This window comes from Anomaloglossus baeobatrachus, chromosome 1, assembly GCF_048569485.1.
Source record: "Anomaloglossus baeobatrachus isolate aAnoBae1 chromosome 1, aAnoBae1.hap1, whole genome shotgun sequence".
NCBI classification, from domain to species: domain Eukaryota; kingdom Metazoa; phylum Chordata; class Amphibia; order Anura; family Aromobatidae; genus Anomaloglossus; species Anomaloglossus baeobatrachus.
The window spans coordinates 127479677-127495146 of record NC_134353.1 but is presented as its reverse complement, the minus strand read 5'-3'; the positions used below and the strand labels follow the sequence as shown (position 1 = coordinate 127495146).

Genomic DNA, 15470 nt, shown 5'->3' with positions numbered 1-15470 from the left:
AGGAGGCGGTTCGCCGGCCACAGCGACGTCACTAGGCAGGTAAGTCTGTGTGACGGCTCCTAACAATATTGTGCGCCACGGGCAGCGATTTTCCCGTGACACACAAACGACGGAGGCGGGTACACTCGCTAGCGATACCGCTAGCGATATCGATGCGTGTAAAGCCCCCTTTACTCATGTATAGCAGCACACAAGACCTGTCAGTGTGTCAGTAACAGTCTGTAAGAACCAGCTCATAGCTCATAGCTGGATCTTACAGGCCACCATCCACCATCATCAGATGACCCCAGGGTACCATGGCAATGACAAACGCAATTATAATCTTGGGGGGGGGGCAATGTTGCCATAGGGGGTCTATTAACCATGCTTAACCTCATAATACTGCTGCCGTGATTGATAGCGGTACTTATGGGGTTAATCAGCCCCGATTGGTTCCAAAATGGGTTGGGACTGATGCCCGCTAGTGTCAGCTGTCACCTGTGGAATTTTCACCTCTGGGGCAGCAGTATTTACTTATTCCTCAGTGCACTGAGGAATAAGGCCCCAGAACGAGCGCTGTTAAAAGGCGTACCAGTGGTCGTTAAAGGGTTAAACATGCACTGTAGACAAAAGATAGCATGTCAAAACACAACAAAAAAATGCATCAAAACCTGGTTTTTGCAAGCAGCTTTTGTCTGTCAAGAAAGCAGGTTTTGACTACAGTGAAAAATGCAGCAAAACCGCAATGTGTGAACATCGTCTAAAGGCCGCTTTACACGCTGCGACATCGCTCAAGCGATCTCGTTGTGGTCACGGAATTTGTGACGCACATCCGTCCGCTTTAGCGATGTTGTTGCGTGTGACACATGTGAGCGATTTTGAATAGTCGCAAAAACGTTCAAAATCGCTCATCGGTGACATGTCCCCCTATTCTCGATTATCGCTGCTGCTGCAGCTAGCGAAGTAGTTCCTCGTTGCTGCAGCAGCATACATTGCTATGTGTGACACCGCAGGAACGAGGAACCTCACCTTACCTGCGCCCGCCGGCAATGAGGAAGGAAGGAGGTGGGCGGGATGTTACGTCCCGCTCATCTCCGCCCCTCCGCTTCTATTGGGCGGCCGTTCAGTGACACTGCTGTGACGTCGCTGTGACGCTGAACGAACCGCCCCCTTAGAAAGGAGGCGGTTCGCCGGTCACAACGACGTCGCTAGGCAGGTAAGTAGTGTGACGGGTCTGGGCGATGTTGTGCGCCACGGACAGCGATTTGCCCGTGTCGCACAACCGATGGGGGCGGGTACGTACTCTAGCGATATCAGTCACGATATCGCAGCGTGTAAAGCGGCCTTTAGGCTACATTCCCACGACCAAGAGACACTGAATTGTAGACACTGTCATTTCTCAGCTGTCCATGTCCATGATCAGGATTATGCCCAGCACACACAGCAAGTAATACGGAGCGAGTGGAGTGCGATAAAAAAAAAAAAAAAATTGCATTCCACTCGGACCAATATTACTTTATGTGCCCGCTTCTATGAGCAATTTTTTTCTCAGCCCTAATAGAACCAATAAAATAGTTGCAGCATGCTGAGGGTGCAATGTGATCCTGTTTCACTCACACCCATACAAGTCTATGGGGTGAGAGAAACATCACATTGCTTTTGTGTTACACCGGTGTAATGTGAGTGCAGTGCGATTCTCGAATCAGCAGATAAATCCCTTCCCTTCCACAGCGCTGGCCCTCCATTCCGCAACTGTGGTCTGATCGCACGATTGGACCACAGTCGCATGACACTCGCCTCCTGCTGTGCGATGACTCACACTAATCCACGTGTGGCCTCAGCCTTAGGCTAAGTTCACACTTCCGTTGTTTTGCATCAGTCACAATCAGTTGTGTGACTGATGCAACGGATGCATTGCAGATAGTGGCACAACTGATGGTTTTTTTTTACTGTTTTAGGGCTCTTTCACACGTTTATGGCACACGTGTGTTCTCTGTGTGTTATCCGTGATGAACGGAGAACGGGAACTTTCTACTCACCGGTCCCTGACTTCGCTGTCCGTGGTGCTGATCTACGGTTTCCGCTCCTACCGTGTTTCCCCGAAAGTAAGACAGTGTCTTACATTCTTTTTACCCCCAAAAGTGCCACTATGTCTTACTTTCGGGGTATGTCTTATATTGGAAAAAATCCCACAGCAATCGCAGCAAGTCTCCATGCAATGTACCGTATGGGGACTTGCCGCAATTGCACCCTAAGTGTACCGCAAGTTAAGGAAACTTAACCACCAGCGGCTGTACACGAGGGCACTGAGGCTGCGTGATTTTGTATGTTGTCCATGGTCCTGATGGACCACGGACAACATTACTGCAACATTTCAACATTTCTCGGTAGCCGAGCGTTCAGCTGAGCGCCCAACCGCCGGCATGTGTCAGCTCTCAGCTGAGCGCTTTGCTGGCGGCATGTCAGGGCGCTCAGCTGAGCGCTCGGCCGCCGGCAAGTCAGGGCTCTCAGCTGAGCGCTCGGCCGCTATAACTGTACTGTAAAGAAGAAAAAAAAAATAAATAAATACATTTTTACTACGTCTTACTTTCGGGGTACGTCTTACATTAGCCGACCCCCCCAAAACCCCCACTACGTCTTACTATCGGGGTGTCTTACTATCGGGGAAACACGGTACAGACTCCCCGCTGCTGCTGCTTCCAGCCGCAGTGAAGTGAATATGCAATGAGCATAATGAGCGGCGGTCGGCAGCAAGTGACAGCAGCGGCAGAGACAGGAGGGCTGGAGAAGGTGAGTAAAGTTTTTTTTTTCTCGCAGACACATGTGTTTTCTCCGGTGCGTGTTACAGGGAACACCTCCGTGTGGTCCGTTTGCGTTCCGTGTGACATCCGTGATGCCGGAGAAAAACGGACATGTCTACGTGTGGAGCACACGGGCACACTTACTCCACACGTACACACGGTCCATGGCAGAACACGCACGTGAGCGCAGACCCATTGATTTTTATTGGCCTACGTGTGCCCGTGTCTCCGGTACGTGAGGAAACGGACCAAACACGTACCGGAGACACAGATGTGTGAAAGAGGCCTTACAGGCGGTCGGCTATTGTGAACGATCAGCTGATTGTTCATAATAGCCGGCCGATCGTTCTGGCCGCTGGAACGGGAACGGAATTTACAGTCGATCGTGGTTTTTTACTGTGCGCATGCTCACAGTAAAAAACCGATCTGCCACACACAAAAAACGTTACATTCAGCATTGCTCCCTCTTGACGGGCAGTCAGTAAACTGGCGGCGGATGCAACGCAGGACCATTAGTCACTATGCGTCACTAATACAAGTCTATGGGAAAAAACAGATTCCGGCAAAATATTTTGCAGGATACCGTAATTCCTCAAGGCGACGGATTGTGACTGATGCAAAACAACGCAAGTGTGAATGTAGCCTAAAGGCCGCTTTACACGCTGCGATATCGGTACCGATATCGCTAGCGTGGGTACCCGCCCCCATCTGTTGTGCGGCACGGGCAAATCGCTGCTCGTGCTGCACAACATCGCCCAGACCCGTCACACATACTTACCTGCCCAGCGACGTCGCTGTGACCGGCGAACCGCCTCCTTTCTAAAGGGGCGGTTCGTTCAGCGGCACAGCGACGTCACAGCTGCGTCACTGAACCGCTGCCCAATAGCAGAGGAGCGGCGGAGATGAGCGGAGCGAACATCCCGCCCACTTCCTTCCTTCCGCATTGTGGCCGGGAGGCAGGTAAGGAGAGGTTCCTCGTTCCTGCGGTGTCACACGGAGCGATGTGTGCTGCCGCAGGAACGACGAACAACCTCGTTACTGCTGCAGTAACGATATTTGAGAATGGACCCCCATGTCACTGATGAGCGATTTTGCACGTTTTTGCAACGATGCAAAATCGCTCATAGGTGTCACACGCAAGGGCATCGCTAATGCGGCCGGATGTGCGTCCCCAATTCCGTGACCCCAACGAGTTCGCATCAGCGATGTCGTAGCGTGTAAAGCGGCCTTTAGGGCCAGTGCCCACGAACAATGTTAAAAGCGTTTTTGAATTTTTTTCGCTGCGTCCTAAACCCTGCGCTGTACGGTAGGAGCACAGTAGATGGGATTTATAGAAATCCCATGTCCAGTGTGCTTGGGTTTCCCTCAGTATCACCTGGCCTGTGGTGCTGCTTTCCAAACTGCTACATGTCAGTTATGCTGCAGAGACACGAGTGTTTTCAATGGGGAGAACAGAGCGAAAGTCCACAGTGTCACAGGTCGCACGTAACTTGTCTGCGCTTTTTTGTTTGTTTTTTTTTTTTACAGCAGAATCGCAACACAGTCGGGACAAGTCGCACAGATGTGTCCAGATACATGCGGCCCCTGACTCACTGTACATCTCCTCACACCCCGCTATTTATACGGCGCCCGGAATAGCCCAGTGTGCGGCTCCTCCACCGCTACATTCCTATGGACCACGGCACAAACCATGTCCGACTTGTTGGGGGTAAACAAAAAACAACAGACAAACAGTATTTTATCTACAATTCAACATTACGCCTCCTATCTCATGAATAGTTTTTCTTTCACTGTACAAATATTCATGTTTCCTATGTATGGCACATTCGCACGGCGGTGTTCACCCCCTCCTCTGGGTATGCTGGTGGTACAGTCCGGCGCCTCCTCTGTGTTTCAGTCAGAATAGTGCGGAGGAAGATGGCGGCGGCCGAGCAGGTCAGTGCGGAGCTGACTGGTGCCGGTGCGATAGTGCGGGGATGTGTGGCGCCTGCAGGGCGGGGACAGGGCTGCACATAGGAGAGCGGTGTCTGCAGGAGGGGTGGAGGGCAGCGGCACGGTACAGGTCCCCCCCCCCAGTGGCTTCCCCCATAGTCCTGAGCCCAGGCTCTGGCATTACTGCAGTGGCCGCCTGCTGTCCTCCCGGCTCTGTGTATGGCGCCTGTGGTCCTGAGCGGCCATGTCCATCATCCCAGTGAGATAAGGCCATGTCCATCATCCCAGTGAGATAAGGCCATGTCCATCATCCCAGTGAGATAAGAGCTGCAGACATCCTCAGGATCCATCACACACCGCAATTCCAGGTCAGAAACCGGAGAAAGGGCGACTTCACCTGCACCACAGCCAGCCGCCCACCGGCAAGCCACAAGATGGGCGATAAGTGGCTTCCAGGTGTGTGCGGGTCCACCAGGTGTTTGCGGGTCTGCCAGGTCTAAGTTGGGGTCCGCCAGGTGTGTGCGGGTCCGCTAGGTCTAAGTTGGGGTCCGCCAGGTGTTTGCGGGTCCGCCAGGTCTAAGTTGGGGTCCGCCAGGTGTGTGCGGGTCCGCCAGGTCTAAGTTGGGGTCTGCCAGGTGTGTGCGGGTCCGCCAGGTCTAAGTTATGGTCCGCCAGGTGTGTGCGGGTCCGCTAGGTCTAAGTTGGGGTCCGCCAGGTGTTTGCGGGTCCGCCAGGTGTGTGCGGGTCCGCCAGGTCTAAGTTGGGGTCCGCCAGGTGTGTGCGGGTCCGCTAGGTCTAAGTTGGGGTCCGCCAGGTGTGTGCGGGTCCGCTAGGTCTAAGTTGGGGTCCGCCAGGTGTGTGCGGGTCCGCCAGGTCTAAGTTATGGTCCGCCAGGTGTGTGCGGGTCCGCGAGGTCTAAGTTGGGGGGTCCGCCAGGTCTAAGTTGGGGTCCGCCAGGTGTGTGCGGGTCCGCCAGGTCTATGTGGGGGCCGCTGATCCTGAAAACCACACACATCGCTATAATCAACAGCAGAATATTACAGACTCCTGTCAGCAACAATAATAAAAAGAGCACAATTCATTGGAAAAGTTCTGAGATCTCTGCAGCCCCAAACTTTGCACGATAATCTCAGCTCTCGTAGTGGGACTGCTGCAGATTTCCCCTATTGCACGGCTGTCATGAAACAGCAAGTTGGGGTTTATTCACACAGCAATTTTCATGCATTTATTTTTTTGTGCATGAAAACAGTCTACAGGGACTTCCGGCTCCTGCGCTGATCATGTAGGACACAGGACGCCTGAGCTCTGTCATTCCCTGCAGCTCTGACATGTATACCGGACAACCCACCAGCCTCCCCCGCTCCATTCCACCGGTGAGTGAAGTTGCTACATGCAGGGAAGTTCATGGGGAGCCGTGGAGATAATTACTTGAAACAGCACGGTGAATTTCGCTCTCCCCCTCCCTCTCAAGATCTGGCAGCGTGATAAAGATGGCGCCGGAGCCTGCCCTGCACTAAAATCAGATCTGTACACAGAGAGCAGGACGCAGCTTACCTTGCACTCACTCCCCCAGCACTAAGCAGTTAACCGGCAGCAGAATAATAAATCTCCTGGAGTCCTGATAAGATATCAGCAGCAAACAACGCTACTGACAAGTTCTGCAAAGAGCTAAGAGTTAAAAAGCTGGGAATCCCTGGGCCCTTCCCCCATCTTGTCCAGACCTGTGTATAAGCAGGAGCTGAATCTCTAGGCATACAGAATCAATGCAAAGCTCTGGAGAAAGTGAAAGAAGCTGAAGGAGGGAAGTTTAAACATACATCCCTGCAAAGTTTCAGGACAGTGAGAATTCATATAACTCTGGCAGGGGGGAGAAAGGGGTGAAAGTGAGAATAAACAAAAGGGGGAGCAGAATCAAGATTTGTCTGACAACCCACACTAAATCAGTGTCAAAACTTATGTCCCTTCATTCACTATTTGATGGAAAGATACCTGCTGCGTAGCAGCTCTAAAACACAAAATCCTCATACATCCAGCGTACAGTGTGAAAAAAAGATTGTGACTCCCCATACAGAATTAAGTGTCCCTCGGTCACCTGAAAATACTCATCAGATGGAGATGGAGGATTCCCCGGGGACCCCGGATGTATTCAAAACAGTGGAGGGTATGGATTATAAGCGTCTGGCTGATGAAGTCGCCAATCGTTTGCTACCTGACATCTCCGCTACAATTAAAGCATCAATAGCAAAAGCTCTCAGTGCCATACAGAACCAACTTGATGAGACGGTGGAACAGGTTGCGGCTATGGAAACCAAAATGTCGACGTTAGAGGAGGACTTCAGCTCTGACCACACTACAGTCATGCGTCTGGCCAGGGAGAATCTGACCCTGAGGGACCGTGTGGACGATCTAGAGAACCGCTCCAGAAGAAGCAATTTGCGCATTGTCGGCCTGCCTGAAACATACCCGGTTGGTGAGCTACGTACATTGTGTGAATCCACTATTCCTACAACCCTGGGAGTAGCAGGAAGGAGAAAAGTGGAAAGGGTGCACCGCATTGGTCCGCCAAGGAGAGGTGATGAGAGTGAACATAACAGACGCCCAAGACAAGTCATAATGAAATACTTGGACTTCTCCGATAAACAGGAAATATTACAGGCATACAAGAAATTGAAACATCCCTTGGAGGTGAAAGGCTCGCGCATCTTGCTCTTCGAGGATTTTTCTGCGGAGGTCACACGGCAGCGGAGGGCATTCTCATACATATGCTCTGCCTTATTTAAGAGAAATATACGCTTCCAGTTAAAGTACCCGGCAACGTTGATTATCAGACATCAGGATGGATCCTACAATTCTTTCTCAAGTCCAAAGGAGGCAGAGGCCTTTATTGAGCGGATCAGCAGTCCTCATGACCTCAGGAATTCTCCAGGACCAGGGCGCAACGACTCACCGAACCAGAGAGTGACCAAAGGGAGCTCTGTGAAGCTCGCTACAGCTTCCCCGAAGGACCGGAGACAGCAAAACAAGGAACTTAAGGGAACCTGAGACAAATAGACAAATGTCGGATGTGTAAAGTTCAAGGTGGGACACCTGTTTTTGATTTAGGCTGGAGAAGCCGCAGTGGAAAAAGTTCAAGAAATCTGAGGCGGAGGAAAGGAAAGAGAACTTTTTTTTTTTTTTCCCTTCTCTCTCTTTCTTTGTAGGTGGGACACTCCTTTATATTGGTTAAACGCTATAAGTATAAGGTTGACTGAGCTTGGAAAATGATCAGAAAAAAGTGAAGTCTGAGTATTATGGTATAGTTGGGGGGGGGGAGGGGAGGGAGATGTTTGAAATGTTTGGGGATTTTGGATTCAAGTGAAGTAGCAAAGATTTTACACAGAGTTATTATTATTACTACTACTCTCACTATTGCAAGTGAGCACTATGTTCAATTGTCTAATTGGTTGAATTTTTTTTTGGCAAGGGAGGGCAGCAAAAACATGGTAAACGAAAGGCAGGATTTCCATTTATTACATGTGCTTTATGAGAATAGTCACCTGGAATGTTAAGGGGTTACGTTCCCCCCAAAAAAGAATTAAGATATTACGCCACCTTAATCGCCTCAAACCGGACATTGCGCTCCTTCAGGAAACTCATCTGGAAGGTTCAGACATGCAGAGGATGGGGAAATTGTGGGTTGGAGGAGTCTATGGGTCATCTTCAGTTAAAAGGAAAGCAGGGGTTATTACATTAGTAAGTAGGAGATTACAACATCAAGTCCTGGAAACATATGCGGACACGGAAGGTAGGGTTCAGATGATCTCAGTGGAGATACTTGGAGGAATTTATAAAATCTTTAATATTTATGCCCCGAACGAAAACAACAAATCATTCTTTCAACGACTTGAGGCCAAAATTTTAGAACATGCCCATTTTAATCTAATAATTGGGGGGGATTTCAACTCGGTGGTATCTGTGCTAGAGGACAGGAAAAATGCTAAAGGCCCCCCAAATGTACCGCGCGGCCATGATAAAGTTATGCGTCCTCTGTTAAATGCCACGGCCTTATGGGATGCGTGGAGACTACTGCACCCTCAGGATAGGGAATTTACGCACTATTCACATGCTAATAGCTCCTGGTCTCGCATTGACTACTTCCTTATTTCAGGGAACCTGGTACGTGCGCTCCACTCAGCTACTATCCAGGATTTGGTGATTTCTGACCATGCCCCGGTGGTGCTAGACCTAGCAAACATTTATCCCAGAGGAACGGACTATCTGTGGAGATATCCTTCCTTCCTTAAAGATAACGAAGATTTTTCCTTGAAATTAAAGGAATGGTGGACGGAATTTATGGTACATAATGATCAACATAAAGAAACACCTATGTTATTATGGGACACGGCGAAGGCAGTATTACGGGGCAGAACGATAGCACATGTTTCCTATTTGAAGAAAAAGGCTCATCTTAAATTTACTGAAACCTCCCATAAATTGAGGGAAGCATATACTTCTTTTCAAAAGCATCCTGATAGGGACCATAGAGATAGATGGGTAATAGCCCAAAGAGCTTTTAATGAGTGGGCGGAAAAACGGGAACAAATGGCTAGGTCAATGCAAGAAGCTACATTACATCGCTTTGGAAATAAAGCAGGGAAAATACTGGCCAACTTAGCGAAAAATAGGATTATAACTCAGGGACCCATGGAAATAAAAAATCAAAAGGGGGAGATACACAAAAACCCTAAGACAATAATTGAGACTTTAGGCACGTATTATAGAAACCTTTATTCGTCGGAAAAGCGAGACAAATTTCCTGATAATAATCTTTTATCTAAAGTGACACTACCTCGACTCACAGAAGAGCATCGCACTTTTCTGAATGCCAAAATTACGGGGGAAGAAGTATTGGGGACAATCAACTCCATGCATAATTATAAAGCCCCTGGCCCTGACGGATTTACGGGAGAATTCTATAAAACAGTAAAGGAAGAGATCTTACCTACATTACTAGAGCTGTATAATAGCATACTAGACGGTAATGCGTCTTTCCAAAATAATAACCGGGCATATATAAAATTGATCCCTAAACAGGGGAAGGACCCGAAGGAGCCGGGTTCGTATAGGCCCATATCACTTATCAACCTAGATATGAAGATAATGTCAAAGATTATGGCAAATCGTCTAGCTATAATTCTTCCCCAACTGATTTCCCCAGCACAGGCCGGCTTCATTCAGAAAAGATCAGGGACACTAAATATTAGAAAAGTTCTTCTTGTCCTGGATAGGGTTAACCTTCGGCCTCTGAAAGGAGAATCTCCCGCTTTGCTTACAATAGATGCTGAGAAAGCCTTTGACAATATTGAGTGGTCATGGCTTTATAGAGTTCTAGATCAAATGCGTTTTTCGGGGTCATTTTATACCTACATTAGAGAAATTTACACAAATCCGAAGGCTCAAGTTTACATTCCAGGATATCTGTCAGCCCCTTTTCCGTTACTGAAAGGAACCAGACAGGGTTGCCCCCTTTCCCCATTACTTTTTAATCTGGCTCTGGAACCATTGGTACGATTGTTATCTACACATAGCACCTTCCAGGGTATTTCTGTAAATAATAGACAAATTCAGTCAGCTTTTTTTGCGGATGACATTTTGCTTTTCCTTTCGAATCCAACTCAGCAGGTCCCCGAGATTTTACAAATTTTGCGAGAGTTTGGAGCGTACTCAGGCTTCAAGATTAATGCGTCAAAGTGCGAGCTCCTATACCTGGGAGGGACAAATGTTCAAACACGGGAGCAGAACCCTTTTGAAGGAATTACAGTGGCTAAGTCATATATCACATACCTGGGAGTTAAAATAGGTAAGGTTCCGGCAACCCTTTATAGTCTAAACTATCCACCCCTTCTGAGCCAAATAGAGCAAGATCTTAAAAGATGGCACGACCTTCCATTGAACATAATTGGTAGAGTCCACCTAATTAAGATGATGTCGATATCAAAATTAATGTATCATCTTCAAACACTTCCCCTGCTTCTCAAGCATAAAGATATTGTCCAGCTAAATAGAGCTTTTTCACACTTCATTTGGAGGGGGAAACGCCCTCGTATAGGGCTTAAGAAGCTGATGGCATCTAAGGTTCATGGAGGTCTGAGTTTGCCGAACATTCGGGGTTACAATATAGCCTGTTTGACTAGATATATATTGGATTGGATTAAAGGCTCTAGGCATTATTCAGCGTTGGAGCTTGAGAGAGACTATGCACAACCTTGGGATCTGGTGGCATTACTTCATACTAGGCAGGCTAATCTCCCAGTGAAAATCAAGCACTCTTCCTTATTTAAAGACACGATTGCAGCGTGGAAGGCGTTGAGGAAAAACTACAAACTTCCCCATAAAATATCCAAATACTTGCCTATATGGGGGAATCCAGAGTTTGTGCAGGGGACAAGCAATAAGCTGTTTGAAGAGTGGAAGGTGCGGGGTATAAGGACTGTTGCTCATCTCTTGCACACCTCAGAGCCTAGATGGTTGAGTAGAGACGAAATTATAGCGCAGTATGGCCTGGGGCCTAACCAAGTAATCCAATATGACCAAGTGAGATATAGTATTATGACTCAGTTGCATGATGTGACCCAGGAGGTAGTATTTAACTCTTTTGATTGTCTGGTAAAGAACTCAATAACTTCATCATCTATCTCTTTTCTTTATGGAGCCATGCGTGATCTATTAATAGGACAGCACCCAGAAGGTTTATTTAAATCTTGGGAAAAACAATTTGAAGACCCGTCTATGGGGGTAAAAATTAGGGGAGGGTGGAATGCTCTTCGTAAATCAATTTTAAATGAGAATTGGCGAGAAACCCAATTTAGAATTATGCACAAGGCAATTTATGGTTTTAATCTCCCTCCATCAGCAACAAAGCCAGACAGGCTTACGTATTGCCCTAAGTGTAAGAGTAGTGGAACTGATCTCCTTCACGGGTTGTGGTCCTGCCCCCATTTGAGTCCAATATGGTCACAGATCAAAAGTTGTATACAAAAGGTGTGGGGTCTTGAAGTTCGGCTCTCACCTGGGTTCGCTATTTTTCACCATTGGGAGGAGGGGAACGATACCAAAGGGAAGATGACTAACCCACCCAGACTTATACATGTGATACTTCTGGCAGCCAAGAGAGCGATACTAAAAAATTGGTTGGAGTCTAGGGTCCCCGCGATTGAAGAGATCTTGGGTCAGCTCATGCATCTTCTTGAAATAGAAGGATTGGATGCAGAAAGGAGGGCGGATAGAATACGACAGCACTTTAACAAATGGAAGAAATTCATACTGGCCTATTGTACTCGGGAGGAGATAGTCAGGATTATGTCACCTTTCAAAGACACAGTCTGGTATCATACTGAAAAATTGAAGGATACATTGGATGGCTTGGAGGTGGGGGAGGAAAGGCCGAAAGCTGACTAAAAGGAGAGGGGGAAATAACCGATTTGAGTGGGACTTCTTTATTGTATGTCATTACCATGTTCACAAGGGTTCAATGGGGGGAATGATAAGAATGATGGGTTAAGGGGTCGCTGCTTTCCTTTGCTTTATCTTGCCATGTTATGGTTATTGATTTTAAAAATTGGTATGGAATTTGGGATGATCAAACATGACAATGTAATGTTGAATTTACAATGCTGAATTCGCTTATGCCAATGTTATGTTATTGAAAAATTTGAATAAAAATATAGTTAAAAAAAAAAAAAAAAACAGTCTACAGCCAGAAAATCACAGAATAATTTACACTTTTTTTTTCAGCTGTTTTTGGTGCTTTGTCATTTTGATCTCAAAGGGGGAAAAACTTCAATAAAAAAAACTCAGAATCAACAATCTGCATTATAAAACAACAACAAAACAATCACAAGGAATAAAATTGGTGTGTGAGTGAGATTTTAGAAAGCGCACTGTCTATTGTTACTCTAAAAATGCACTTTAAATCCAAGTCCCCTATTCTTTTGCTCACCCTCCAGCTTTTTCTAGTCCCCCGGCGCCATCTTGTGCCCATAACGGCTGACTCTTCAGAAGTTACATCGCAACAAGCCCGGCACTTTACCTGGCTCTTCCCAGTTGCCCTGGTGCAGTGGCATTTGGGGCAATAGCAGGGCTTAATAACAGCCCACAGCTGTCACTGAGCCCTAGTTTAGTAATGGGGAGGCATCTGTGAGACACCACCATTACTAATCTGTAAATGAACGTATATAACTATAAACACTGAAAAAAAACAAACCTTTATCTGAAATAAAATACAAAAAAACCCCTCTTTCACCACTTTATTAACTCCCAAAACACCCCAGCAGGTCCGACGTAATCCACACGAGGTCCCACGACAATTCAGCTCTGCCGCATCTGTATCACAGTGTGTGATCATGTAACATGTCATCACTCTTTTAGGGCATGTGCCCACAGGAGCTTGTTTTTGCGGATTTTGCCGCAGAAAACCTGCGGATTTTTCTGGATTTTCCAGATAAATCCGCAGGTTTTAGCATGTACAGGCACTCCCCATGTTATCCTATGGGACATGGGGAGTGTCTGTGTCCACGCTGCGGAAAGTGCAGCTGCGGAATATGCTGCGGATGTCCCGCAGCCGCACGTAACTGCATGTCAATTATTCATGCGGAATTACCTGCAGAAATCCCGGCCCTCCGCTATGGCGTTAGAGGCCGGGACATCCGCAGGTAATTCGCATGAAAGTCCGCAGGTTTACCGCAGCGATATCGCTGGAATCCCGCAGCTAAAAATGGCTGCGGGTGCCAGTGGGCAGCTGCGGGAAGCCTGCGGCCGTACCTGTGGATACATCCGCAGTTACGTGCTCCCATGGGCACATAGCCTTAAACTGCATGCAGAGAATGAGATGAGATCAGCGGTGACGTAACTTACCGTAGGTTCGTTGTAGTCATAGCAGAAGGAGGACTGTGGAAACCTTTCTGCTGTGAACGCAGTTAACCTGAGGGATATCACCACCGACCGTGGCTCATTCACTGCCGGGAGCTCACAGCGGGCAGTCATGTTCCATGATCCCACACTGTGACTCTGATGTAGAAGAGCTGAATAACCATAACAATAACCCCCCAGTTGACGGGCTTTATCTTGGCTGGGTATCAAAATTGGGGGGGACCACTTGTTGGTTTTTTAATTAATTAAAAAAAAAAAGCAGCATGCGGTACCTCTTATTTTGATACACAGCCAATTTAAGCACACGGCTATAGCCATATGCTTTATCTGGGCTGGGTATCATAATACGGGGCGACCTTACACCAATTCTTTAATTTATATATTTATTTTTACTGTACGATATATACGCACACAGCGCCTGTCATTGGAAGCAGTCAGCTGACACGCTAACACTCGGGGTGGGGGCGCGTCTGACTGCAACCAATCACAGGTGCCGGTGGGTGGGGAAAGCAGTGAATATTCAATGAGGGTTAATTATCGTCCCCAGGAAGTGAATGGGCGGCCTGAAAGCAGTGTACCGCCATGACTGATGCTCGGTAGGTAAAACACGCGTGTTCCTATCTGCTCTACCAACATTTTTAATCGCTTGGATTCTGGTCTGCATAGACTTATATGGGGACCGGAACCGGATTTTAAAAACCAGATAACAGGGACCCACCGATCCCAGTTATCTGCGAGTCCACGCATCACTATTCATAAACTGTTGGATTTTATTTCACATATATGATAAAAAGCAGAAGTGGCCTCAGATCTATACTGGGTGGTAAGTATCTTCCGGTATTACCACATTGCTATGGTGTTGGCTTGTAACACCGTCTGATGGCTGCACAGGGATGCATATAACAGGTAGTTACAGTAAACAGGTACATAAGAGATTAGGGATTACCCATGAAAAGAAAGTTAGCACAAAAGGCTCTGCAAAGAGGGGCTGTCACCTGTGCTCACACCGTGGCTTTAGTGGTCATTTGCAGGTTTCGTGTGAAAAACAATCTACATGCGCACACTGCTTTTTTTGCTGCGTTTTTGATGCGTTTTTGGCTGCAGTTTATTTGTCAGAACTTTCTGACATCTGACTTCCCAGCAAAGTCTATGAGAAGTCAGATTTACTGTGCGCACATTGCAGTTTATTTGTTAGCGTTTTATTTGTCAAAAGTTTGTGACAAAAAAAATGCAGCATGTTCATTCCTCCTGTGTTTTTGTCAACATTTGTCACAAAAACGGAGCAAAAACGCGGGTTGTGAAAAATGCACCGAAAACGCATCCAAAACGCACCTATAAGGCTACATGCGCACGCTGCTTTTTTTCCTGCTTTTTTGCTGCTTTTTTGGCTGTAGTTTTGTTAGAACTTTCTGACATTTGACTTCCCAGCAAAGTCTGTGAGAAGTCAGATTTGCTGTGCGCACATTGCAGTTTATTTGTCAGCGTTTTATTTGTCAAAGGTTTGTGACAAATAAAATGCAGCATGTTCATTTTTCCTGCGTTTTTGTCAACATTTGTCACAAAAACGCAGCAAAAACGCAGGGTGTGAAAAACGCACCAAAAACGCACCTAAAATTACATGCGTTTTTTGTGACATTTCCAGGCTCTCTCTGACAAGGTGCAGTTTTGGCTGCAGTTTTGGCTGCAGTTTGTGAACACAAAGGCTACATGCGCACGCTGCATCTTTTTGTGTTCACAAACTGCAACCAAAATGCAGCCAAAACTGCACCTTGTCAGAGAGAGCCTGGAAATGTCACAAAAAACGCATGTAATTTTAGGTGCATTTTTGGTGCGTTTTTCACACCCTGCGTT

At 47.3% G+C, this 15470-nt stretch overlaps 1 protein-coding gene across 1 annotated transcript in view; it reads left to right on the top strand.

The window, feature by feature from the left end:
- The first annotated feature begins 4658 nt into the window (after positions 1-4658).
- Positions 4659-15470, top strand: part of SGCB (sarcoglycan beta) — a 46028-nt gene continuing 35216 nt past the window's right edge. Inside the window, exon 1 of the mRNA XM_075347034.1 lies at positions 4659-4715. Within this exon, the coding sequence (XP_075203149.1) occupies positions 4698-4715 (18 nt within the window). The 5' untranslated portion in view covers positions 4659-4697. The remainder of the gene's footprint in view (positions 4716-15470) is intronic.